The sequence below is a fragment of the Pan troglodytes genome, chromosome 21 (assembly GCF_028858775.2).
Source record: "Pan troglodytes isolate AG18354 chromosome 21, NHGRI_mPanTro3-v2.0_pri, whole genome shotgun sequence".
In the NCBI taxonomy this organism is placed as follows: Eukaryota; Metazoa; Chordata; class Mammalia; order Primates; family Hominidae; genus Pan; species Pan troglodytes.
Window position 1 is genome coordinate 24,104,667 of NC_072419.2, and position 27,551 is coordinate 24,132,217.

The window sequence follows — 27,551 nt, forward strand, 5'->3', positions numbered from 1 at the left end:
GACTTGCTCAATTTTCCCAGTTAATTGTAAAATCAGAAATAGCCCTGTGTGTAGTATTGTTACATACAATGAAGTTATCTTTATTGCTGTTACATAAACCTTATATTTTAAATCCATTATTTCACTTCTTCCCCAATAACTAGGCTTTTGTTTCTCAATGAATAAAAAAAAAAACTCTTGTTATGGCATCTGTAAGAATTAAGGTCTTTGCTTAAAGTCAAGTCCTTTTTATTTTTTTGAGACAGGGTCTTGCTCTGTTGCCCAGGCTGGAGTGCAGTGGTGTGATCTTGGCTCACTGCATTCTCCACCTCCTGGGCCCAAGTGATCCTCCCTCATCACCTGAGTAGCTGGGCTACAGGCATGTGCCACCACACCTGGTTAAGTCAGGCCCTCTTGTATGAAACTTTATGATGATCCTTCATTTTGGTTGTTTTGACTCTTTCCAAATTAACACTTGGAATAGGTACTTTAAAAAAAAAAAAGAGTTTATCTGAATTTCTCCCAAGATTTCTTCCTTGCCCTCAGAAATAGTTAACCATAGTTAATTGTAGTAAACTAGAATCGAAGTCTTTACCCTTGGAGGCATTATTCTTTTTTTTTCTTTTTTTCTCTTTGAGTGACTTTGATATTAGAGGCATTAGTCTGTCATTGTGTACATGATAACTGAGTTTCCTGATGACAGCAGGCATCAATCAAGCTAAATAATATATTGTTTTCTGAGGCAGAAAACTATGAAATATGGTCAATAAATTTGTTTACTCCAGACATACTACTTTGGTATTAACAGAGTTAATTTTATGTGTTACTTTATATCAAAATATTTAAAATTTAAAATTTCTTCAGCTTTATTAGCTACACATCAAGTATTCAGTAGCCACACTTGGTAGTGATTACCATATTAGACAGTGCAGAAAAGGGACATCTTCACCTTATGTGAAATGCTGATTTACTGAGCACGAGACCAGTACATAATGTACTGTTCCCTACTTGCTTTTTTTCTCTTGCACAGTGTATGACCATACCCTCCTTCTTTCCCCTCCAGGCACGTTTCCCCTTTAAATATTGAAGACCTCAAAATCATCTTTGCAGAAAGGCATAGGCCACAGACTGTTTCTGTGCTTCTGGGTTCTTTTCTTCTAGGCATGTCCTAAACCTTGGCAAAATAAATTTCTAACTTGATTGAGACCTCAGATACCTTTGGTTTACAGAATTCACCTATGTCCTGGAATCCCCTGTTTGAGTTATGCCACCTTTCCAGACTTAACCAATGTACACTTTACCTCTATTGATTGATGCCTGCTTGTAACTTCTGCCCCCCTAAAATGTGTAAAATCAGTCTGTCACACAACCACCTTGGGCACATGTTCTCAGGACCGCCTAAGGCTATGTCATCAGCATGTCCTTAACCTTGGCAAAATAAACTCTAAATTGAGGGGAATAAAAAGGAACATTTGGCTGGGCACGGTTGCCCACGCCTGTAATCCCAGCACTTTGGGAGGCCGAGGTGGGCGGATCACAAGGTCAGGAGATCGAGACCATCCTGGCTAACATGGTGAAACCCCGTCTCTACAAAAATACAAAAAAAATTAGCCGGGTATGGTGGCGGGTGCCTGTAGTCCCAGCTACTTGGGAGGCTGAGGCAGGAGAATGGCGTGAACCCAGGAGGCAGAGCTTGCAGTGAGCTGAGATCGTGCCGCTGCACTCCAGCCTGGGCAACAGAGCGAGACTCTGTCTCAAAAAGAAGGAACATTTGTATCATCACAGAAAGTTCTGTTGGACAGCACGGCTCTCTAGAACAGTGGGACGAAGGATTTAGTAAGGCATGACTTCAAGATGGTGGTGGTGGTGGGGAGAGTGTTTCAGCACTCATTTACATATGGTCACCTGTATCCTCTGACTACTCCAGAACTACTGTTTACCTTCTTCAGAGAATAAACTCCAGAATTCCAGGGGTAAGGGGCTGGCAGCAGGATGGCGTTCAGGAGGGAGTCTAGGGATCTTTGCTTCTCAGACCCATTTCACTCATTCTTCCTTATTTGAACTTCCATATTTCTTCTCTTCTTGTCCTGGTGGACTTATGTTCTTTTTCTTTTTAATCCCATTTTTATACTTTAAGTAGAGTTTTGGTAGGGAGATGTATATATTCAACCCCTAACCCTCCCTCCCCCTACTTTTTTTTTTTTTTGAGGCAGTCTTGCTGTGTCGCCCAGGCTGGAGTGCAGTGGTGTGATCTCTGCTCACTGCAACCTTCGCCTCCCAGGTTCAAGTGATTCTCCTGCCTCAGCCTCTTGAGTAGCTGGGATTACAGGCACACACCACCATGCCCGGCTAATTTTTGTATTTTTAGTAGACACGGGGTTTCACCATGTTAGCCAGGCTGCTCTGCTGACCTCAGGTGATCTGCCTATCTCAGGCTCCCAAAATTTTGGGATTACAGGTGTGAGCCGCAGCACCCAGCGAAGTTCCACATCTTAATATAGGACCTGTGAGGCCCTGAACACTTCTGTGAAGCAGAAATGTGCTGAAGAACTTGTCACTCTCATTTTATTTATTGTCTCAGCATTATTGTTCAGAGGCATCAATTATAGCAGCCAAAAGCCCAAATATTTTGTCATTAGTCATTCTGTTTCTATTGGCCCTTGTGCAAGGCATGGTATAAATAAAGTAGAATCGTGAACCCAGTTTTTAACTCCCTAACTCCTTTGAGAAGTTGGTAGAAGTAGGTAGATTAAGATGCTGATGACATTTTTGCCAGTTTGAAAATTTGCTATTGAAAATTTGAGTATTTGTCTGCAGTATCCTACATTCAAATATTTCAGACTTTACCTTAGAAAAAAATTTTTTAATTAATAATTTTCTGAGGTAGTTAAAATAGCTTTCATCCTGTTTTCTCTATTAATAATAAGGATCATGTGAAGTTTAGTTGTCATTAATTATGTAGCCAAGGTCAGGTGTCTGTCTTGAGTTTAGTAGTACGGAAAAAGACCACCGTTTCTGATTTTTTTTTTGGTTTAGGAGGGACTACTGTAAGCTATCATTGCATTTAGCTTTTGGACTGGTTCAGTTATTTACAAAAATCAAATTAGAAAAATTTAATGCTCACGTTTCAAAGGTCACTATCCTTATGCTAGAATTGAGAGAATTGTTATTTTAAGTTGTGTTCTGTCCTTTGCAACTGTAAAATACCCAGTGTTCCATATTCTTTGTAACATTTACTTCCCTCTGTGAGTGAGTAGTAACGTTTTTAAAGAAGCTTACACAGTGATTCTTAAGTATGCAGGCAGGGCCTCAGATGTATTGATTTAATCTCTGAAACATTATTTCACAAAAACTGTGCCAGAGGAGACTCAGACAGGTTTGAGAACAAGTTAAAAACTGGTAGTCAAGCGAGATAAAATGCAGTGAAGTATATTTTTAACAGCTATTTTTTGACTTGGGGGTGGAGCTCTAAGAGCAACTGTTCTCCAGTGGTCACTGGTACATGGAGAAACTGAAGTTGTGGATAACATATCTTTTTAAGGTAATCACAAAGCTCTTGTTATGATAGCAGTCTATTTTTGCTCTCAAGATTTTCCTTCCCATTTGTGCAGCAAACTTGGTGCTATGTTCAGAGTATCCTTTAATGGTCTTTATTGTTAAAACTGTGTACTTGAATATCAGTACCTCTTAGAAAAATTTTTAAGTAAAAACAATTTGATTTTGCTTTTTTAAAAATAAAGTTTAGGTTTCTTGACAAATGAGCAATTAAATCTAATAACCTAACATTTTAGAGAAATAACTAGGGCTGGGCCTGGTGGCTCACACCTGTAATCCCAGCACTTTGGGAAGCTGAGGCAGGAGGATCACTTGAGGCCAGGAGTTCAAGACCAGCCTGGGCAACATAACGAGACCCTGTTTCTACAAAAGCTAAAAAATTAGCCAGGTGTGGTGGTGTTTGCCTGTAGTCCCAGCTACTCTGGATGCTGAGGTAAGAGGATCGCTTGAGCCCAGGAGATTGAGGCTGCAGTGAGCCATGATTGTGCCTCTGCACTCCAGCTAGGGCAACAGAGCAAGACCCTGTCCCCCTTCCCCCCAAAAAAAACCACAGAAATACTAAAAGAATGGGACTGATGGGAAAGGCTCTTTTAGGTAAAAAGATAATAAATATCTGTAAAGCAGATAATTCTGTATATTGGTGTTACAGCCACTTTTGTTTTAATATTCACCATGATGTTGCTTTGTGATAACAAATCATCCAAAATTAATACAAGAACTCTCAACTATTATTATAGATAAACTATTATTTAGTATAAATTGGCTTTTTTTGGGGGGGGGGCAATCCTGTATATTTTATTTTATTTGAAACACTATTTCCAGAAAGGGCCCATAGGCTTTGCCAGGAGTCCGTGGCACACACAAAAAATGCTTTGACTTTGGACCTACTAATATTGGTAAAATAAAGTACTCTTACCACTACTGCTTCATTATAAAAATTTTGCCTGTAGGCAAAGAAGCCCATATAGCAATGAGCTATGATTTTATTCTCTTTCATGAAATTTCAGAGCAATCTTAGTGATCATCACCTGAAGCTTAGTGTAAATACAGACACTCAGACTCTACCCCAGATATTCTGAATCAGAATCTTTAAAATCTGCAGGTGATTCCTGTGCACATTAGAGTTAGATAATAACTGATCTAGTCCACTCCCCTAAATACAGTTAAAGGAACAAATTTAATTCAGAGATAATGACTTGCCTAAGGTGACATAGCTAGTTAGTAGAGGAATGGGGATGGATTGTTACTCTCATGATTTTAGTGCTTTAAGATATCTCCTTTTGGTCTCTGAGATGTTAATAAATTGCAGTTACTTTAATCATTATCTTCTTTCCATCTACTAATCTTTACCCCAGATTTTCAGTTCACCCACTAGAGGCAAAGACGTAAGAGAGCTACCAGCGTATTGAGAGGAGATACACAGGCACTACGAGAATGGAGTTTAGAAGAAGGTCAGAGCCCTGGGCAGTGTTGGGCCAGGCTTTAGGGTTAGTATTCCGTGCTTTCTCAGTCTGCCTCATGGTTTTAGTTTTACTGTATAAAAATCATTATCAAGAACCTAGGGACTGCAGCCAGGCATGGTGGCTCATGCCTGTAATCCCAGCATTTTGGGAGGCCAAGGCAGGGAGATAACTTGAGCCCAGGAGTTCGAGACCAGTCTGGGCAACATGGCAAAACCCCATCTTTATAAAAACATACAAAAATTAGCTGGGTGTGGTGGCATGCACCTCTAGTCCCAGCTACTCAGGAGGCTGAGGTGGGAGGATCGCTTGAGCCCAGGAGGTCAGGGCTCCTGCAGTGAGCCATGATCACATCACTGCACTCCAGCCTGGGTGACACAGAGAGACCTTGTCTCAAAAAAAAAAAAAAAAAAAAAGTCTAGGAACCGGTTATTTAATCTTTATTTCTTTTATCTCGGTTTTAATATTCACCATATCTCAAGGATGTGGTAAGTAAACCATGGTATAATAAATTTAAGTATATTCATTAAATCTAACATATACTATACCTTGTGGGTTTATTATTATTTTTGCAGGCAAAATTTAGTATATAGTGTTCCTAGTCATGAAGAGCCATACTACTAGTTACTAGTCATGAAGAGCCATACTACTCTAATATCAGAGCCACCACAGTGGGGAAATTAAGGAAAGTGAGCATTTGGCATTATTAATTAGCCTCCTGATCACCATACAGACTCCTTCCTTTCCACCTCCCCTCTCCCAGTCCAGTGATTGTCAACTACAATTGATTGCACCTATGCAGTTCCCATCACTTCCTCCTTAGTACTGCTGCCACTACCCTAGTGAAGGCCTTTTGCACCTCTTGCTTGGTTGCTGAATTAGCCTTTTAGCTGGAGTGCCTACTATAATTCTCTTCCTCTTCTTGTTCTCTTATGCATGGCTTCATGTATTTTCCCAAAGCACAACTCTGTTCCTCTTACTCTTTTTAAAAATATCCAGTCTCCAAACCCCTGAACCTTCTGTTGGAGGCCTTTTCCATCTCATCCTGGTGCGAGTCTCCAGTTTCCTTCTCCCTTATCCTCCTGCCATGTTGTATTTGCTGGGTTCTCTTTGTCAGGAGCAGTCTTTTCTTCCTTTCAGTCCCCTTGTTTTAGAGTGCTTTTAAGTCCCCTTGTTTTAGAGTGCTTTTAAGTCAGCATGAAACTCTACCTGATGAACTGTCTTTCTGTTTAAGCTACTTTCTTTAAATTCCCTTCCACTGGAGTTTATCAAGGAATAGTGTATATTCTACCAAGTATTGAAGCTTTATATGTGTTGTCCTTATCTTCTCCATAAGTCAAACTAATGATTCATCTGACTGATCTTTGATTTTTTTTTCAGGGTAACACAATAATGAATAAGACAGACACCGTTTATCTTAAGGAACTTACAGTCTTTAAGAACTTGTGGCCTTAAGGAGATGATATTAAGTAATTTTAAAGATAGAGCATTGAAGTGGTAGGAGGTGTTGTGTGGTAGAGATACATGATCTTATGGGAGCATGTGATACTGGTTTTGATGCAGAAGACTTTTCTGCGTAGTGAGAATTGATCTGACATCTAAAGAGTATTAGCCAAAGAACTGTAGGGAAGTGCTGTCTAGGCAGGGTGTATAGTATGAGCAAAGACCCTGAAGTGGGCTGGAGTATGGCAAATACAAATGACTGAAAGAAAGCCAGGGTAGTGAAATTGCAGTGTGTGGTCTATAAGATAAGGCTGAAGAGGTAGGTACAGCCAAATGGAACCCATTGTTGGGCTGGGGGTGGTGGCTCATACCTGTAGTCTCAGCACTTTGGGAGGCCAAGGCAGGACAATAGTTTGAGGCCAGAAGTTTGAGACCAGCTTGGACAACATAGTGGGACCTTGTCTCTACAAAAAAAATTTAAAAAATTAGCTGGGCATGGTGGCACGTGCTTATAGTCCCAGTACTCAGGAAGCTGAGGTGGGAGGATCACTTGAGCCCAGGAGTGCGAGGCTGCAGTTTGCTATGATCATGCCACTGCAGTCCAGCCTGGGTGACGAAGTGACACCATATCTCAAAAATAAATAAATAAATAAATAAATAGCTATTTTTTACCTTCAGATCAATGGAAAGCCACTGGACTGTTTTAAGTATGGTGATCAGATTCATGTTTATGTAGAGGATGAATTGGAGGGTAAAGGTGATGGGCAGTTGGTATGGGCAGTCTTGTTGTATTAGAACCGCAATAACAAATTAAATTCAAAATCTCAGTGACTTAACACAGTAAAGATTTGTCTCTGTCACGCAGAGTCCAGAAGGGTTGGGCAGCCTTCTCCTATCATGAAGTATGCTTACCAAGGTCATCTTGGTGGGAGAAAACAGAGCTTTAAGATCACTTTGATGTTTTAAAAATCATTTTATTGTGGTAGGATTCACATCTAAAAAGCTGTATTTAGTGTATTTAAAGATCACTTTTAAAGGGCCAGGACTGGAAGTAGTTTACATAACTGGGCCCAGCTTGGCTGTTCAGAACTCAGTCATACAGCCAACTCAGCTTGCCAGGAAGGCTGGGGAATGCAGTCTTTCCTGTTCAGCCAAGAAGAGAAAACAGTATGACGTATACATATCCTAATCTCCCTCCTCTGCAGCCACTTGAGGAGTTACTGCAGTCCAGGTAAGAGGCAATGGGAGCTTGGACTGAGGGTGAAATGAGATGAATGTATCAGAGAAAGATGAAAATCCAAAGAGTAAGATAATGGAGGAGTTGCTAAGAACATCTCTTAGGCTTGGAGCCTTATTGTGACTAGGAGGGTGGTGATAGCTACTGAGAAAGGAAGACTGGTTAGAAATGGACCAGCTTGTTTTTTACTTTAGACATGTTGTGTATCACATGCCTTTGAGACACACAACTGGAGATGTGAGATAGGAAATTGAATGTAAAGACTAGAAGCTCAGAAGAGCAGAAGTCTGAACTAAGTTTTGGCTTAGATGATTGAAAGCTTGAGCTTGGGTAAACTCTCTGAGGAAGAATGCAGAGTTCGTCCTTTCCTTCCACACTGCCATCAGCCTCTGCTTTCCACTGCATTGTCCTACCACCCCCACCCCTTGACCTCAGCTGACCTTTTGGAGGTCCCCAGAGCCCTTTTTCTTGTCCTTAGGTAGTTCCTTTTGGAACTCCCTGTCATAGCTGTTCTGAATTGTTAGTAGTAGTAGATTGGAGGAGTGCCCTCAAACCCATCCTACTCCTCCTGCCTTATACTTCACAGAGAAAATAGAATCTTTCAGACACAATTTTTGGCAGTGTATCTTCCTTCTACCTCAAAACTGTCATTTTCCCTTCCTCCCTGTTTCAGAGAAAAAAATGTTTATCTTTTTCTTAGGCTAACTCTCCCATCTGTGCTGTGGATCTTATCCATTTCTTTAGATCTCTGATATTGTTAATTGTATGAGTGATTAAGATTATCTCCTCTGGAATTGCTTGAACCCAGGAGGCAGAGGTTGCACTGAGCCGAGATTGTGCTGTTGCACTCCAGCCTGGATGACAAGAGCGAACGTCCATCTGAAAAATAAAAAATAAAAAAACAAAAAAAGTATCTCCTCTGGAGCCAAATTGCCAGAGTTCAAATCCCAATTCCTCTATTGTTTACTCTGTGACCCTGGGCAAGTTATTTAATTTTGCTATGCCTCAGTAGAAAAATTTGCATCTTTAAGATGCAAATAGTGATAGTAGCTGTCTCATAGAATTGTTGTGATTTAGAAGTGTCTATCAATAGTAAGTACTCAGTGTATGTTTTAATTTTTTTTAACGTTTTGGCTCTTCCTCTTTATTCCTTCAAGTTCTTAAATATCTAGAACAGTTACATCTCCCCAATCATAAGACAACTTGCATGAAGTAGCATTCAGTCTTCCCTTTTTTCTTCATTGTTAACCATCTTACGTTTTCTGTCTTTACCTCTTCAATTCCCCATGGGTCCCCAGTCCATTATGGTTGACTTCTGTCCCATTTCTCCCATCTGTTGAAATGTTCAGAGGCCCAATTGCCAAGCCCAGTGGTCTTGGCAATTTCTGCAGTATTTCATTCTCTGAAATACTGCAGAATTGGCTGTTGATGACTTTCCTCCTCAAAATATTCTCCCTTGCTTCTAAGATGCTGCTTTCTTCCTTCTTACTTTTTCTTGTTAGTTTTCTGATTACTTCTTTTTAGTGTCCTTGATGGGTTTCTCTTTTTAATTTTTACATACTCAGTGGTGAGAAACTAGATTGGTTTTTCTTTTGCTGCTTAATGTTGGTGACCCCATGGTGTGGGCTAGTCCAAAATATGGATTAGGTGAAGCCTTCCAACGAGATCCGTGCTCATATTTCTGCCGCTGTCTGGTCATCTCCACCTAGATGTCTTGCACAGTCTTCAGAGTGGATGTGTCGTACTGTGCCATATTTCCTTTTCTGTTCATATATCGCAGTCTAGTCACTAATCGAGAGAATCCTGGGGCTTCTCTGATACCACTCTTTTGTGTCTCATTCAGCTATATTGGTTTGACTTTGACATGTCCTTGAATTTTTCTGTTTTTAACCTCACTGCTGTAGTTCACAGCTTTCTTCTCTGAATATTTGTAATTGTGTCAAAATTGGTTTTCTGCTTCCAGTTTCTGTGCCAGTTTCTCCTTCACAGTATTCAGTGTTAATTTGCTCAAGCACAAGTGTCTAATGGTATAAGAAACCTCCACAAACATCACTTCTGATAGAAAAAAAGACAAAATTCTTCCTTACTGAGGTTTTTAAGGAGCTTGTAAGTTACAGCCAGATTTGGCTGAGATTTATCTGTTTTATAATTGCAGAATGCACATTTACTTTGTTTTTGATTACTAGTACATCATTGATTTAATTTACAAATCAGAATTTAGAATGTTTGAGATGCTTAGATATTGATTGATGTATTTAAAGATTGGTTGATTGAATATAAGGCTTTAGGTGTTGCCTTCCTGCTTTTAGAAATTGCTTGTTGGGTCAAATGTGACTTCAACATTATGGACTAGGGAGTTAGAGGGATTGGGATCTGTTTCTAGTTCTTCAATTTTTGTTGCTTTGAACATTTTATTCATCTGTTGCAAAATGAAGATTCTTAACTTGCTTAACGTAAGATACGTTGTAAAGATCAGAAATATGGTACTCCTAAAGCAGTAAAAGGTTTAAGAAAAGTGCTTTTTAAAATTAGGAATGAGGTAATATTGTGTACTTATAAGTTTTCTAGTCCTAATTTTCTGTTTCTGCCACTTTATTAGAGTGAATGTTCATTTATGAACAGAAAATGTGGAGTAGATGGCATTGGAGTGTGTTATTTAGAGATCTTTAATGAATGAGATGATGAAATAACCCAGTTACCTTAATATTAAGTAAATGGTAGGATCTTAGTGTATCTTTCTCCCAGAATTCTTGCATGCGTTTTAAAGTGACAACTTTATTTTTATTTGTTTGTATAAATGTATGGGGGTACAAGTGTAATTTTGCTACATGCATGGATGGTAGCAGTGAAGCCAGATCTTTTAGGGTATCCATCACCCAAATAACATACATTCTACCCATTAATTAATTTCTCATCCTCCCCCGGCTCTCCATTGTCTGTTATTTCACACTCTGTCCAGGTGTACACATTATTTAGTTCCTATTTCTAAGTGAGACCACATGGTATTTGTTGTAATAACTTTATTGAGGTATAATTTACATACCACCAAGTACAGTTCAATTCAGTGGTTTTTCAGTATATTCACAGTTGTGTATGCATCACTCCTGTCAACTTCCAGAACATTTTCATTACTTCAGAAAGGAACCCATACTCATTAGCAGTCACTCCCCATTCCCCTTTTTTCTCAACCTCTGGAAACCACTAATCTACCTTCTGTCTGTTGATTTTACCCAGTTTGAACATTGCGTATAAATAGAATCATGCAATAGGTGCCCTTTTCTGTCTGGCTTCTTTCACTTAGCACAGTGTTTGTCAAGGTTCATCCTTGTTGTAGCATGTATCAGTACCTCATTTTTTTAATGGCCAAGAAATATTCCATTGTGTGGATATACTACATCTTAAAAATCTATTCATCACTAAATGGACTTTAGGATTGTTTTCACTTTTGGTCTATTTTGAATAATGTTGCTATGAACATTTGTGTACAGGTGTTGGTATGGACACATTTTCATTTGTCTTGAGTATATATACCTAAGAGTGGAATTCCTAGGTCAGGTGTTAACTTTATGTTTAACTTTTTGAGGAACTGCCAAACTGTTTGCCAAAGCAGCTGTACCCTTTTACAGTTCTACAGTAGCATATCAGGGTTCCAAGTTCTCCATGGCCCCACAAACATTTGTCATTGTCCATCTTTTTTATTTTAGCCCTCCTAGTGGGTGACTCATTATGGTTTTGAAGTGAAGAGGTATCTCATTATGGTTTTGATTTGCTTTTCCCTAATCACTATTGATGTTGAGCATTTTTTCCACGTCCTTATTAACCATTTATACATCTTTGGAGAACTGTCTATTTAAATCCTTTAAAACTGTTTTTTAATTGAAGTATTTGCCTTTTTTTATAATTGAGTTGTAAGGGTTCTTTATTCTGACAAGTTCCTTGTAGGATTTTTGGATGTTTTCTCTCATTCTGTTGGTTATCTTCATCTTATGTGCATTTTTATTTCTTAAATGATTTGACATTTGGGTATCATTAATATTTTTCCATTGTTTAGTATTTAAATTCTATTGCTTATGATTCATTTTTCCCTTTTCATTAAAAAAATTTTAGAGGCACGGTCTCCCTATGTTGCCCACACTGGTCTCAAACGCCTGAACTCAAGTGATCTTCCTGCCCTCTCCCTCTAAAGTGCTGAGACTACAGGCATAGCCACTACCCAGCCTAAAGATACCATTCTTGACTCAAAGCATGGTTTTACATAAATTGACCATATGACCCAACAATTCCACTCCTAGTTTTCTACCCAAGAGAATTAAAAACATGCCCACACAAAACCTTGTACACGAGTGTTTATAGCAGTGTTAATAGTCAAAAAGTGGAAACAACCCAAATGTCTATCAACTGCTGAATAGATAAGGAAAATGTGGGATATCCAAACAATGGAACATTATTCAACAGTAAAAAGAATGAAGTAACCAGCCGCTTTGTCATGCACCTGCAGCCCTGGCTATCTGGGAGGCCAAGGCAGAAGGACTGCCCAATTTTAGGAGTTCAGGGCTGTAGTGTGCTATGATCATTCCTGTTAATAGCCACTAGGCTCCAGCCTGGGCAACATAACGAGACCCCATCTCTCATGCACCCCATCCTGCATCATGGCTGAACTTTCCAGATACTTCACAGCTCCCACCTGCTTAGCCAGGGAAGGGCCTTGCTGAGGAGTCATTGGCACTTGGCTTTGCTCCTTCAGCTTCTTCACTGTCTCATGGTCACTCCACAGGTCCCTTTTGGTGCCTACCAGCATACCAGATACATTGAGGCAATGATGGGAGACCTCTGGGTACCACTTATGCCTCACATTGGCATAAGAGGATGAGTTGCCAATGGAAAAACAAATGACAAAGATATTGGTCTGGGGATAGGAGAACAGTCACAGTTGGTCATATTCCTCCTCTTGGCCAGTGGTGTCCCACAGGTTCAGGCTGATGATTTGGCCATCCACAGATGTCTGGGTGCTGTAGTTGTCAAAGACATTGGGCATATACTCCTTAGGAAAGGCATTTGTTGTATAACTGATGGGGAGGCAGGCTTTGTCTACAGCCACATCTCCTGCAGTCACACATTTGATTGTCTACATTCTTCCCTTAGTCTAATCATCCTCCAGTGCTGTTCAACCATGACTGGCAGAGCCTCCTGGGCATCTCTTGTTGGGCTTTATAATTCTTGCTTTAGAAAAGCTAACATGCAAAACAAAGTAGTTAATGAGGCATTAACAATTTGGATATAATAAAGTTAATGTAAATAGCACATTCCTCAAGATGAAAAAATTAAAAACTGGTTTAAGATCTTGTGCTATCAAGATTTTGTTTAACTGTCCTTCAGCCCAGAATAGCAAGTATAACATAGCAAAAGGTTATTTTTCTGGTCAGTATAATCCCTAATTAAGCTACCCTCTTTATTATAGCAGTAGACATTTTCTTATTTATTCTAATCTTAGTTTAAAATTTGGAATTTTTAAGTGAAATTTTAATGGCAAGTGTGACTAATACTGAATATTGATCACATAATTTTGAAATGTGAGTAGAGCAAAGACCTCTTAATAAATCTTTTTTTTTTTATTAGAGAAAGAGATGCTGTAGGGATGGAAATTTCCCAGTCTAGCAGCTATGACCAGCTACTGTGTATTACAAAAGGAATTTTAGGTATCATGAATATACATACTGGGAAGATGATCTGCCTGTGGTCAAGGCTCTAAGCAACCTGTATAAGAAGAAAATAACCCAGCACCTTAGGAAACACTTCTTTTGAGGTTCTAGGGTAGGAGAGGCTGCTATAGTTGAACGTTTCCTTACCCCTGTGCAGTAGTGAGGAATGGCATATATTTGTGATCTTTTAAAAAGTTTGATGTCTAAAATTAGTAGTGATTACATCTCAAATTTCTAGTTTTTTAGTTAGATGATATACCTTTAAAATGTTAAATATATGCCAATCTATAAGCATAATTTATTATTTTATGTTTGGCACAATAAAAATTGTAAGTCTTTTTCTCATGTATTTTCTCATCATAGGCCTCAGGAGTGCAAGTAGCTGATGAAGTATGTCGCATTTTTTATGACATGAAAGTTCGTAAATGCTCCACACCAGAAGAAATCAAGAAAAGAAAGAAGGCTGTCATTTTTTGTCTCAGTGCAGACAAAAAGTGCATCATTGTAGAAGAAGGCAAAGAGATCTTGGTTGGAGATGTTGGTGTAACCATAACTGATCCTTTCAAGCATTTTGTGGGAATGCTTCCTGAAAAAGATTGTCGCTATGCTTTGTATGATGCAAGCTTTGAAACAAAAGAATCCAGAAAAGAAGAGTTGATGTTTTTTTTGTGGTAAGCATGTTAGAAATATTGAGCCTCTGTAAAACTCATTTTGTTAGCACTCGGGAAAGGAAAACCAGTTCCAGCACCAAAGTAATTTTTATTCAAACTATTTGCAGTTGTTGTCATTTAATTTTTATTTACAGGTTTCATAATGTTACCAGGGCTGATGTTTATGGGACCCAAACTAAATTTTGACTATTTTCTATCTACTTGTTATGTGACTCTCAGTAATTTTTTTTTTTTTAATGGGGAAAGGACAGGAGGCATCCTCTGAATGTACTGCTTTTATAAGCTAACATTTCCTACTTCTTTTAACTTTCTTACTTATAAGCCAAAACCCTACTTTTCCAACGAGCCATGCCAGGAACCAGCCTTCTACTCTTTTAAATTACACCCCTTCCTTGTGCCTCTGTGGTCTGCTACCTTTGAAGAAATTGGTACCATTCCCTCCCTGCTATAATTTGCTCTGCAATTGCAGTGTTTAGTAGTGTAGTCACTAGCCACATGTGGCTATTTAAATTATTTAAAATTAAAAATTCAGTTTGTTAGCTGAATGAATTACCACATTTCAAATGCTCAGTAGCCACATCTGACTAGTGGCCACCTTATTGAGTAGCACAGATACAGAACATTTCCATCATTGCAGAAAACTCTGTTGGGCAGTGTTACTCTAGATAGTGAAACAGTGCTATAAAGTTATTTTTGTGGCCTTTTTCTTGAAATGTTGTTTAGTTATTCTGGTCTTTTCAGGCAAGTCGGTATTTGAGATGAAGCTTTAGAAAAAAGTTACACCTGGATCCCTCATTTATTGAATATTATACTATTATACTGCATTCCTTGATATGGCCAGGAGTAGAATTCTTTAGTTTCCAAGGGGAGGGAGAAATGGTAACACTACCTGATTTTTTTTTTTTTTAGAGGGGCAAGGATTCTCTTGATACTTTGGCCTGAGTCAGGGCAAGGCAGGGAGGGACTTAGCTTTTAGCTATGTGCCATCAATAGCTTGGAGTGTAAAAGGGATATGGGAGTAGGAGATGCAGAGGATTGTGGTTTAAAAAGGAAGATAACTCGAGGTCACACCTCACTTCTATTTCAGTAAGCTTTTACTGCACTTGATTAAACCAAGTTGCTGTGAGGAATGCAAATATGAGGTCAGGGTGCACGTATTCAGGCAGCTTAGAGTCCATTGAAGCTGGTACATAAGACTGAAAATTAACAAGGATTTGAATGAAGGTGCATTTACTGAACTTTATTTCTACTACACGCCAGCTATTGTGCTAGGGCCTGGGAAAACAGCTGTGAATAAAACAGGTTAAGTCCCTGCTCTTCTGGCATTCACAGCTGAGTGGCAGATAGGCCAGCTAATGGTTTAGGCTTTTAAATTGGTCGGTATTTCCTTAATTTGCAGGTATTTTTTCTGCTTTTTATGTATTTTGTAATTATGAAAAGTATGCATTCTTACTTTTTTTAATGTGGAAAATAATAGAAGAAAGGAAATTTAGTGTTAGTGCAGTGGTTTATTTTGCACTGTTACACTATTACTTAAGAAAAGGTAGAACCTTATTAAAGGCATTTTCTATAACAAGCTCCGCCCATGGCCCAGGGAGCAGCTCTTAAAGTAGTTTAACAATTTGGTTAGAATAAAATCAGAACAGCTGATGCTTTTTTATGTTTCTGACCTATTTTCATAAGAAAAGTACCCACTGTGCTGGGCACAGTGACTCATGCCTGTAATCTCAGCACTTTGGGAGGTGGAGGTGGGCAGATCACGAGGTCAAGAGATTGAGACCATCCTGGCCAACCAACATGGTGAAACCCCATCTCTACTAAAATTAACTGGGCATAGTGGCACACGCCTGCAGTCCCAGCTACTCGGGAGGCTGAGGCAGGAGAATCGCTTGAATCTGGGAGGCAGAGGTTGCAGTGAGCCGAGATCGCGCCACTGCACGCCGGCCTGGGTGACAGAGCGAGACTCCGCCTCAAAAAAATAAAAAGTACCCACCCTGTAGCTCAAACATCTGCCAGTCCTGAGGTTGTGATGGCTCTGCCTCCTTCACTGGACCTTAGGATTGGGAGGAATAAGCCTCTGAGAGACAGACTGCCCTTTTTCCCAAGAATGGAATCTCTGCTCACTAGGGTAAGGGGTACACTAGGTGAGGTCCACATGCCAGTGCTCATGGCTGTTGAATGTCCTGGAAATACGGCAGCTAAATGGAATTATTAAATGCTCAGAAGTATTTAGCTATACAGTAATATCTTAATGACCTCCAGTAGGCTCTTGGAAACTACAACTTTAAGCAAAACAACATACACCAGGTCCTCAAATAACGTCATTTCTTTCAATGTAGTTTTGTTATAACATTGAGAAAAAAAAATACTGGTTTTGGTATATGTCATTTTGTTTTAAGTCACAGGCTCCAAGAACTGATTGACAATGTTAAATGTGGACTTACTGTACTGCATCTTCTCTGTGATATTTTAGCAGTGTGGCATGGAGGTGGGCCTATGGGTTGGCGTACAGAGGAAAGAAGGACCTCCGTGCAAGCAGTCTGAGTGGGAGGGTTTCTGTCCGTTACTAATCATCCTTATTCTTCAGTGTTGCTGCTGAAGGTGCTGTGACGCATATGCTGTGCTTCTAACACGCTTCCCTTCAAGATGGAGAACGCGCTCCAATGTTATAAATATAAAAAGATAGTAATAATATTGACAGTTAAGACATAATTATTGGTGAGTTGCCATTTAGAAATCTTTAGAATCATGAGATTATACAAGTGGATTTAATATTTTTTTCCAGAGAATTATTGAAACGTGGACGCCCAGATCTGTAATTAAACATGTATTGTTATGTTAGACTAAGAAAACAAGTACCTGTGGGATCAAAACCTGCTATTGGAATAGATGAAGGGACTGGGGAAGTCTAAGAAAAGGACTTTTATTTGTAATTTATTCTTTTTTTTCCTTTTTTTAAAGTTTTTGATTTATTCTTTTTTAGAAAACAATCTGAAGCAAAGGTGCCAAAATATTAGCATTTAATTCTGGGTCACACGTACTTACGGATTATTCTCTGTACTTTTATGTATTTTAAAACTTTTTTCCAACTAGAAAAACCGTCAAAAACCTTGTGTAAATATTAGCCCGAATCCAATCCTTTATTAATAATAATGAAAAATACTCTGAAGAAAAAGAATTGGGTTATACAGTGAAGTACTCGGTGTTGGTTCTTTCATTATGGCCACTGTAATCTGATTTTTAATTGGTGATTGTCTTTTGCCACCAGTGGTTCTCTTCTTTTTTCCCACCCTGGTCAACCTGAGTGATTCTACATATGCCTATCTGTAGCATTTCCTCTCTGAGCTGCTGGGGAGGTAGAAAAAATGTGCAGTTAAGAGAAAATATCTCAGGAAAGTCTGAGGATTCTCAGCAAATGTTTACACAAGCAAATGTTTAACAAGTTGCAAGTTATACTTTCTCTAAACCACTTTTTTCATTTTTGGTATCTTTCTATCTAGGGCACCAGAACTAGCACCTCTGAAAAGTAAAATGATCTATGCAAGCTCCAAGGATGCAATTAAAAAGAAATTTCAAGGTACGTTCTAGATGACCTCTGAATATGTAGAGGTATGGTGAACACTCAGAATGGGGCAGCACCTTTTCTGAGAAGCACCTTATTTTTTTTGCAGAGCTTCGGGCACAAGGGAGAAGTGTTACTTGTTTTGAGAAAAGCAGAAGACTGAATTTGGCTTTCCATGTATCTTCTGCTTTGTGCTGGTTGCTCTGGGTCTGCCCAGCCTGTGTTTAATAACTATACCCTTGACATTGTCTATATATATCGTTTATTCAGGCTGGTTTTAAACTAGTTTGAGGTGCTACCAGTTTTCTCATGTAGGAGGTGGAGACTGATTGTTTAACATTGGACATAATAGTAAATTTGCTCTTGCCTTTGAATGTAGTTGTTATAATAAAGTTGCAAAAAGGAAATGTACCTAAATGAGAAAGGATGCTCTTTTCTCCAGCTTTACTGTTGAATGGCATGATTTTAGGTAATTAATTCATCTGTGTCCCAAGGAAAGTGCACCCACTCCTGAGCTGGTCAGTTGTATTTGACTTGCCACTGGGTGATTGGGATCCTGATGAGATGGCCTGGCCAGACTTCAGCCAGGAGAAAATGTTGGTATGATGGAAAGAACGTGCATGGGGCAAGTGCCCAAAGGCCTGCACTGAGGGCGAAGCCTGTCTAACTGCTGTGTAGCCTTGGCCAGAACTGCTTAACCTCCATGGGCCTTGATTCTCTCAGCTGTAGAAGGGGAGACTTGGTCTCATGTGTGAGTTTTAGTTTAAGAGTTTGCCCTGCCACCTTCCTGCCATGGCTATTTCCAAACAGCTGAGTGAGCCAAGGTCACAAGGGCTTGGCCTGATGTTGATTTTGTTTTGTTTGTTTTACTGTCACTGGTTTTTATATTTTCATGGTAGAACAGGTTTGCCCTAGCCTGTTTTACTTAGTTTGGAAAAAAAAATTCTTGCTTCCTTTCCCGAGCCTTGCTGCTGCATAGTTTATTGCCGGGTCAGGTTCTTCGTGCATTTGGTTTGATGTTTGGCACCCCCCAGAAGTGTGTCACTGGGTTGCTAACTGACACTTTTAAATCCTTTAGCTTCAACACTTTCCCAGCCCAACCAAAAGGTTCACAGTGGATTCCTTATTATCTTTATTCTGCATTGCCTTTCAGTAAAGGGAATTGCTTTGCACACTTGATTTGGTGATACTAAAAGATAGTGGCCGGCCGGGTGTGGTGGCTCATGCCTGTAATCCCAGCACTTTGGGAGGCCAAGACAGGTGGATCACCTGAGGTCAGGAGTTCGAGACCAGCCTGACCAACATGGTGAAACCCTGTCTCTACTAAAAATACAAAAAAAAAATTAGCCGGGCGTGGTGGCACATGCCTGTAATCCCAGCTACTTGGGAGGCTGAAGCAGGAAGAATGCTTGAACCCAAGAGGCAGAGGTTGCAGTGAGCTGAGATCGCACCATTGCACTCCAGCCAGGGCAACAAGAGCAAAACTCTGTCTCAAAAAAAAAAAAAAGATAGTGACCATGCTGCCTTTTTTCTAATGAAAGCATCTACTGGCTTTCTCAGATCAGTCCTGAGTAGTTCAAAAGCTGACCTGCTGTGCTTTCAGCAGCTTGAGAAATAATGGTCTTTAAATGATGGGAATAACCATGCAGCTTATTTAAAAGACAGTGGCCATTTACAGAGAAGCTACTATATGTAATCCATAATTGAGCTCGTTTTTGCATTGTGGTAGTGTAATTGTTCTAAGAAAGCAATCAGTAACATATTTCACATAGTTTTCATTGTGATCGATTTCATAAATGTGTGTGTAATACCATTGAAGAGCCAGCTGTTTACTTTTCAATACAGTTGACAAAATCAACTGTGCAATCAAAAATCATTTGTATTTTTATGTTTTAAAAACCAAGAAAATTTTCTTACTAGACCTGCCTTTTAGCTTTTTAGCAAAGTACAACATATCTTTAGAAAAGTGTATGTCACAAATTATTGTAGAATGTGTTGAATTTTTCAGAGTGAACATAATGGTTATTTCTTAATCTAATGACCAGCACCCCAGAAGCCTCCCTGGTGCTGTTCCCTTCAATTCATAGCACTTCTGCCTGCCCCTTCCTCCTCAAAGTAGCCAGCACCCTGGCTTCTAACAGCGTTAAGTTAGCGCGGGCTGATTTTGTATGCTATACCTATATATATAATAGAATATATGCATTCTAAATCTGGATTCTTTCAGTGAATGCTGTTTGTGAGGCCCATCTATCTTGATGCATGTAGTTACAATTATTTATTCTCGTTACTGTGTAGTATTCCATGTTTGTATATACCCCAGTTTATCCAGATTAGAACTGGTCTTTTAAAAGTTTGGTTATCTTAAGAGAAAGAGGTAAACTGCTGCCATAATTCTAAATAGAAGTGTTGTTTTTCTTCTCTAGGCATAAAACATGAATGTCAAGCAAATGGACCAGAAGATCTCAATCGGGCTTGTATTGCTGAAAAGTTAGGTGGATCCTTAATTGTAGCCTTTGAAGGATGCCCTGTGTAGATTATTCAGTGCCACAAATTGAAAGCTTCCATGTTTAATGTTATCCTCTTGCTATATAAATAAAGCAAATATATTTAGGCCAGGGTCTCACTGAGGGGGAGCTGTCTTGTCATCTTTTAGAGTAAACTAAATATTCTATAAACATATGCAAACAGCCCTAAATAAATCTGAAGTCTAAAGTTTTATTGATGTGAAATTAAATTCTTATTGGCCAAATGCCTGTTTTGATGAGTTGATTTATAAAGATTTTTGTTAAGCTCAGGATTTTAAATTACACAGTTCACAAAACATTAAAGGCCATGTGAAGAGAATTATTACATCTTTATTAACCTCAGCATTTACTTTGTTTCTTTTGCTTAGGAAATTGCTCATAATCTGGTTATAATTTTGGTCCAAATTCTTTATTCTTCCTTGAGCTAAGCAGAATAATGGAATATAATATGTCTTCATAAATATAACAACACTAATACACTAATAGTAAGATTAAGTTAGGCAGTCTTCTACTTCTACCAAATGTGTAATGGAGATTGCCTCAAAATTGTGTCCACATAATCCACGCTGATCTTGCAAAGCGCTATTTCAAGCACATCATTGGAATACAGGAAGTAGCCCTGCACCTGCCAGTGAGCTCGCCGTTCACTGATTGGAAGAGTGACCTGGCATCTTGGAAATCATTGTGTCTTCAGGAGAATGTGCAGTGTCTTGTAACAACTAATTATAATGCAAATTAGGGCTACATTTTAATCTGCTTTGTTAATGAAAATGATAAAACAGAATATTGACAAGCTAGGACACCTGTGGTATCTTTAATTGTATCTCCTTCAGAAGTTTGCTGCTTATGGTATAATAAAGTATGGAAGAATATTGAGTATATGTTTACTCTGGGCCTGGGAGAACTTAACTTTCTAGAGCAGTTTGTTGACTTGTGTGCAATGGGGAGAGGTACCATGATGACACTCACAGGGAGCCACTGTTCACTGACACTTGGAAGCGGTCATTGTTAATATCACGGGCGTAACACTTTGAACGATATAGAGATGCACAGTTGAACTTAGAAGTAGCAGTATTGGCTTTATGTAATAAAGGAAGCATTTTTGACTTATCTCTCGTGTAATTTTCGTGTGTGAATTGGGAATACAGGATTTTGCCTTCCATATGGGGTAAGTCATTGAGGTTTGGGTATTTCCAATAATTAAGAGTTAAGGTTGGCTGAGTGTGGTGGCTCACTCCTGTAATCCCAGCATTTTGGGAGGCCGAGGCAAGAGGATAGGCCAGAAGTTTGACAATCAGCGTGGGCAACATAGTGGGATCTCATCTACTAAAAATAAAATTAGCCGGGTGTGGTGGTGCACGTCAGTAGTCCCAGCTACTTTGGATGCTGAGGTGGGAGGATCACTTGAGCCCAGGAGGTGAGCTGAGATCGTGCCACTGTACTCCAGCCTGGATGACAGAGCAAGACCTTGTCTCAAAAAAAAAGTCACAATTCCCTCTGGTGAATAAGAAAGTTGGTGTAAAAGTTGGGAACGTTTTCAATGTTTATTACACTATAAGTGTAATAAATATTATACAAAATTATAAATTCACATTTAAAATTTAGAAAATAGAGAAAAGGGAAATTATACATTGTCCTACCACATACCATCACATGGTTAGCATTTTGATACACAGCTGTGCATTATTACATGTCAAAGACTGCATATACTATGGTGGTCCCATACAATTATAATGTATTTTCTACTGTAATTAGATACACAAATACCATTGTGTTACAGTTGCCGACAGTATTCAGTATAGTAACATGCTGTCCAGGTTTGTGGTCTAGGAGTAATAGGCTCTACCATACAGCCTAGGTGTGTAGTAGGCTATGCCATCTAGGTTTAAGTGCAGTCTAGGGTGGGGAACATTTTAATGTTGATCCACATGCCAGGTTTTTGTGAGACAAGATTATGCTTAAAATATTTTGGAATTGTCTAGAAAATAGTGCTGGCTGCTTGTCATTCATCCTGAATTTCTTGTTTCTTTACTTTGTAGCAATGCTTTTAGTGTGGGTTTTGTTTTTTGAGACAGGGTCTCACTCTTTCCCCCAGGCTAGAGTGCAGTGGTGCAATCATAACTCACTGCATCCTTGAACTCTTGGGCTCCAGCAAGCCTCCTGCCTTGGCCTCCTAGAGTGCTGTGATTACAGTTGTGAGCCACTGTGTCCTGCTAGTGATTGTGATTAACAGGCCTCCAGGAAAGTGCCATAAGCCCAAGACTGCCGTACTCAAAAGTCAGCCATGTAGGTAAAGCAAGATATTTGGTCAAGGAGTTTTAGAAGGAGGAAATTTTTCCTGTGGTGTTGGCTTAAGTGTGGCACTGTTGTGCGTGTGTGAGGTGTCTTCTGTGGGAAGGATTTCAGACAGTACAAAGGGATGTGATGTAAGCATCTAGAACTCACTCCAGAAATTGAATAAAATGCTAGTAGTTAGTCTCTAGGGGAACTTTTGAGAAAGTCTTAGTGGATTCCTGAGGCCCAAGAATTGTGCTACCAAGCACTCAAGGCGATTCTGGCACATCATTAGGGTTCAGACCTCAGCTGATTGGTCTACTGTTGGTCAGGAACAAAACTGCAAGTATACTCTGTTTCCAGAAAATACGTTTACCTCTTCACAAATGCTAACACACTGCAAAAATATGTTTGTGGAAAGCTGACTTAGTCTCATCTAGCGGTTACTCTCTTGCCCTGACAAAGCAGCATATAAAGCCATTGCTAACAATTCAATCAGAGCTTGACTGTGAAGTTATCTCATAATATTACTCTGCAAAAACAGTGGACACAGTGACTTGGATAATAGGTTTGGTTTGGTGGTTTCCTTTCCGGAGAGTACTGGCTGCCACAGGCACAGCAAGTGCAACTTGTTTCTTGACTATAATTGCCCTTCGGACCACCAGAGACTGAATATGCCCAACACGCATCACTTCTTCGTGATTTGGGGCATTTCTGAAATTGAGAACGGGCTCTAGACTGGGTTCCAGCTGGACTGCAGCTGGAAGGGACAGTAATGGCATTATGGCTGGTGAGGGGAGTATTCCAGGAGCCAGGGTTTCAGTGGAAGGCAGGCTTGAGTACCGTTTTGTTACTGAGGGCTCTCTGGGTTCTGCACAGTCCCAAAAGGGCACTGGGGAAGGGACTTATGGAGCCTCTGGCCAGTACCCTCAGTAACCAGCCCAGAGGTGAAGTAACTTGCCTAAGGTTAATCGACTCACAAGTGGCAGAACTGGGACAAAAACTCAGATCTCTTGGTTTCTGTTCCTGAGCTATTTCCACCACCTCAGGAGAATTCACTTCATTCCTCTTATAATTGGATCATCTTTCCACATTTATAACATCTGAAATTCAAAGGTTAGACTTTGTTCAGTGCTAGGGGTAAGATTTGAAAGGGCCAAGAAGGAAAGCATTTCTTTTGCGCTCTGAGCTCTCGTCAGACCCAGCCCTGAAGGAAGTGTAGTGATGGCATCTGTGGAGGGCGTGGAGTGGCTTCTAGAACAAAACCTCGCTTTCCCCGCACCTGTCCCTCAGGCCTTGCTGGCTCCCTGCCTTCACTGCACCGCTTCCGTAGGTGTGGCCTGCAGGCGCAGCACCGTGGTGCCTGTGTGTTCCAGAATATCACATGGAGACACCTGAGGAAGCTCGTCAGGGCGCAGCTGTCTGTGAGGGGCTTCAGGTCTTGTTGTGCTGTCTATGGGCCATGTTAACCTGGAACTTCACATCTACTCTGTGGGCTCTGATCATCTTCACCCAGTGGCCCAAACCCAGGGTCTGGCTTTGTGAAGCTGGGCCAGGGAGGAGCAGTGGTTCCTCTGTCGGGCAGCAGCTGGGTGAGTCCTGCCTCCACAGTGAACTTCATTCCAAGAACAGCACAAGCCAGTCCTCTGGTGCTGCCTGAGCTCGGCTACAGCTGCAGGACAGGGCTGCGAATGGCCAGGCCAGTGACCTGTGCCACGCTGGGGAATGCTGTGGGGCCTGGGGCGGGGTGCTGCTAGCCCCTTCCACAGGAAGTTTGCGAGGGCTGCACCTCAGCTGGCTTCCCTGGAGCCTGACATGGAACCTGGCCTGGGACAGTTGAGGAGGCCCGGCCCACCTGAGGCAGGGCCCAGCCGGCGGCCTGGCAGACTCAGGCTCCCTCTGCCCACCTGGGAGGTACCACTGCCGGGCCTGAGGACTGCTCTGGCCCTGCTGGGGCAGGCGGGGACAACAGATGATGGGCCCTTAGAACTGGAGCTGCAGGAGAAAAGCTCCCAAGTGGCATTTTCCTGAACTCCCAGGCCAGCCGCACAGGAGTCCTACACCCTGTGCTACCTGCCTTCGGCTTCCTCCCTTCTGCATGCACAGACCTGGGGCTCCCAGCAGGTGGCCTGAGGGAGCAGGCTTTTAGCCAGAGTCCACGAGGAGGCCACTGCCCCTCACAACCCAGAGGCGGCAGCGTGGCACCCCAGCATCCCTTGTCTCTTTCCCCAAGGTCTCCCCTTTCCTCTGCTCAAAATGGATACCCCTGCCCCATTCCTGTGCCTTCAGAGGGGATCAGCCCAGCATGGAGCGCTCAGTCTCGCAGTGTGGCAGGTCGAGGGGGCGATTCGGTGGCAGCCCTGGCACAGGTCTGTCCGTTCCCCACACTCACCGGGGCCCACACCACTGACCTGACCTACAGCCACCCACGTGCAGAGTTCTGCCTCCTGCAGGCGGCCTCCCTCACCCAGAACCTGTGCTCCCACTCAGCCCCCTGTACCAGATGCATGGGGCGCGGATGCAGGGGGCCCAGTGGCTGTTGCGGGGCGCTCAGCCCAGGGTGTTCTTCCCTGGGCTCCCCACATTGCAGAGCCCAGCCCTGCCCCACAAGCACTGACCTCCCAGGCTGCGGGGCCTAGCCACGTGTCAGAGAGGTGGGTTTGAACCTGCCCAGCCTTTAGCCCGGGGAGGTACCTTCACTTCCATGGGGCGGGATGCACCTCACCGGGAGGACCGAGGGCTCGCTGAGCGCCAGGCACAGGGCGGGAAACGGGCAGCCATCAGGTGTCCTTGCGGGCACTTCCTGCTACTCAGTCTCCCAGCCAGAAGCCAGGGTGTCAATGTCCCAAGACCGTGGGATCCCTTTCTGCTTCAGCCTCCTCTAGAGAATTCTAAAACAGGCAGGCTTGGCTCTCCCTGCTCAGAAACCTCAGTGGCTGTACTGCCTCCCCAGTCCAGCGCCCCCCAGTCTTGGTAACCTGGCTCCACAACAGGCCGTGCCTCACCCCACCCTCCACGCCTCTACGCTGCTGCTGCCTGAGTGCCAGCCTCCCTCACCTCACACACAACTGCTCTTCCTGGGAGCTCAGCTTAAGCCCACTTCTCCAGGGGCCTTCCCAGGACTCCCAGCACCCAGAACAGCCATGATGCACAGTGCCACATACCATAGCTGGGTGGCCCACAGGCACTTCCTGAGAACTGACATAAGGTCTGGGCCGAGCAGTTTGAGGCTAAGCAGTTCAAGGCTGCAGGCAGAGGCCGTGTGGGGGGCTGAGGAAGGGAGGCAGACAGACGCACACCGCGGGGCTTCCCTAGGTCTTGAGGTTGTGAAAACCATCTGAGTCACTGCCACCACCTGAAGGGGCCATGCACGACAGAGATCCCAGAGCACCTGCCAAGCTCATAGGCCTGTGGAGACCCCGGTTCTTGCTGCCACTGTCCCTGACAGAACCCTTCTCACAATGTCGTCCTGCAGGACCTGCCATCCAAGAGCCCAGTTGTCCCCCAACCAAGTTCGGCCAAGCAGACCCTCTCCCAAGATTCTGAGGCTTGGCAGGGAGATTAAAGTGAACAGTCCTTGGTCAAGGCAGACCCGCCTTCCATTCCGGGCTTGGTTGGGGCCCTATTGTGACTCTGAGTCTCTGAACGTCTTTGTGGACTAAGCTCCAGGTTCCTATTGTTTACACTCAAAGAGACACACTTCTTGGGGCCAAAGACCATGCTGTCAGGGGCCGCTGAGGACACTGGGTCTGAGGGTCGTGGCAAACCTAAGCTGGTTTCTGCAGGTGAAACTCCACCTCCCGAGGGCAGGCAGTGGGCTGCTCCAGCCCTGGCCCACCCTCCTGGGGTGTGGGTGTCTAAGCCCCAGCCAGGACAGAGACCCCTTGTTCATTCCCGGACCTCCATCACACAACAGCCCGGGCCACCAGCCGCGCTCACAAACCTCAGCCCCTCCGGGATGCGGGGCAGCAGTAAATGTGTCTGGCTCTCAGGTGTCGCAGGCCCTGCTCCCTTATCCTGCCCGGAGGGCACTGAGGTCTGGGAGGTGACAAGGAAAACTGCTGGGGGCCCCGGAAGCAGCGAGTCTCAGCCCCATGCTACGCGGAGCTGCAGCCTCTGCCTTCAAAGCAGCTGAGGCCCACGCTTACTCTCTTCCCGAGTGCGCCCCCATCCCTTGGTTCTTCATCTTGGGCCCAACAGCGGGTGGGGGAGCCCCAGCAGAAGACCAGACGAGACCGCAGCACCGGGCACCAACGTTGGTTTTAATGGCATCAACACCCAGGAGGTCACACGTCAGTTCTGGTTGGCAATGTCTAGGGGTGAGGGGCTGTGGCCTCCAGTCGGCCCCACAGCCTTTGAGAACTGGCTGCCCGGTCCCACCCGCTTCCCGCCCCGCCCCACTGAAAAAACACTAAACGATTGCACTGACAGACAGACCCCAGAGCGCCCGGCCTCCCACACACCCACGGGGCTGTCAGAGTCAACCAGGGCTTTGGCGTCACTCGGCGGTGGCCCGGGGCTGCGCCCAGGATAGTGTTTATCAAATGTGACACAGGTTCATTTACAAACTGGGGCTCTGGAAGGTCTACTTCTGTGGCTCTAAGAGACTTGTCTCTCATGGCTTCTCTCGGAGCTACCGGAAGTTGGGCCTGGATAACGCTGTGTAGGTTGGTTGGTTTATTTGTAAGGAATGTGTAAGGCATTTTGGTAAGTTGAACAGTAACTTCTTTTTCCAAAGAGGAGACTCAGACAGAGGTGCCCTCCTTTGAGCTGCTGCCGTCCTCCTGTGAATGAAGGCAGGTGGCGTGAGGGGGGCTGGGCCACGAGCCCTGGCAGAACCACCTGCCCTCTACCCTGGGCCTTTAGTCCCTCCCTGGATTGACCCCCTCAAGCCACTCCAGTCCCTCAGAGAACAGGAGCCACAGACCCCTGGGGCTGGGGGACAGGGAGGACTTGGTGGGAGCTGAGGGGAAACCATCATCCTGCAGGGCAGGGGCTGGGGCACTGGCTAAGGGGCCCACACAGGTGCAAAGTGAGGACCTGGGCCAGCAGGGGGATCAGACACTCGCTTCCCAGCAAGGGAACCCCAGAAGGGTGGGTGGTGGGCCGGGTGGGCTGAAGCCCTCGTTAGGAAGTCTCTGTCCCC

General features: G+C 42.7%; 2 protein-coding genes across 10 annotated transcripts in view; one reads left to right on the top strand and one right to left on the bottom strand.

Moving 5' to 3' along the window:
• DSTN (destrin, actin depolymerizing factor) overlaps positions 1 to 21,241 on the top strand; it is a 39,129-nt gene extending 17,888 nt beyond the window's left edge. For 3 of the 4 annotated variants that reach the window (XM_009436836.5, XM_009436837.5, XM_514526.9), the window contains 3 exons: positions 13,737 to 14,044; positions 17,545 to 17,621; positions 20,030 to 21,241. In XM_009436836.5, coding sequence (XP_009435111.1) covers positions 13,737 to 14,044; positions 17,545 to 17,621; positions 20,030 to 20,139 — 495 coding nt within the window. In that variant the 3' untranslated portion in view covers positions 20,140 to 21,241. Of the gene's footprint in view, positions 1 to 4,889; positions 5,022 to 13,736; positions 14,045 to 17,544; positions 17,622 to 20,029 lie in introns of all 4 variants that reach the window. The other variant, XM_063803131.1, reaches the window with a different exon arrangement.
• A 5,406-nt stretch (positions 21,242 to 26,647) lies between these two features.
• RRBP1 (ribosome binding protein 1) overlaps positions 26,648 to 27,551 on the bottom strand; it is a 68,813-nt gene continuing 67,909 nt past the window's right edge. For all 6 annotated transcript variants that reach the window (XM_063803127.1, XM_063803125.1, XM_063803129.1 and 3 more), the window contains one exon: positions 26,648 to 27,189. In XM_063803127.1, coding sequence (XP_063659197.1) covers positions 27,151 to 27,189 — 39 coding nt within the window. In that variant the 3' untranslated portion in view covers positions 26,648 to 27,150. The remainder of the gene's footprint in view (positions 27,190 to 27,551) is intronic.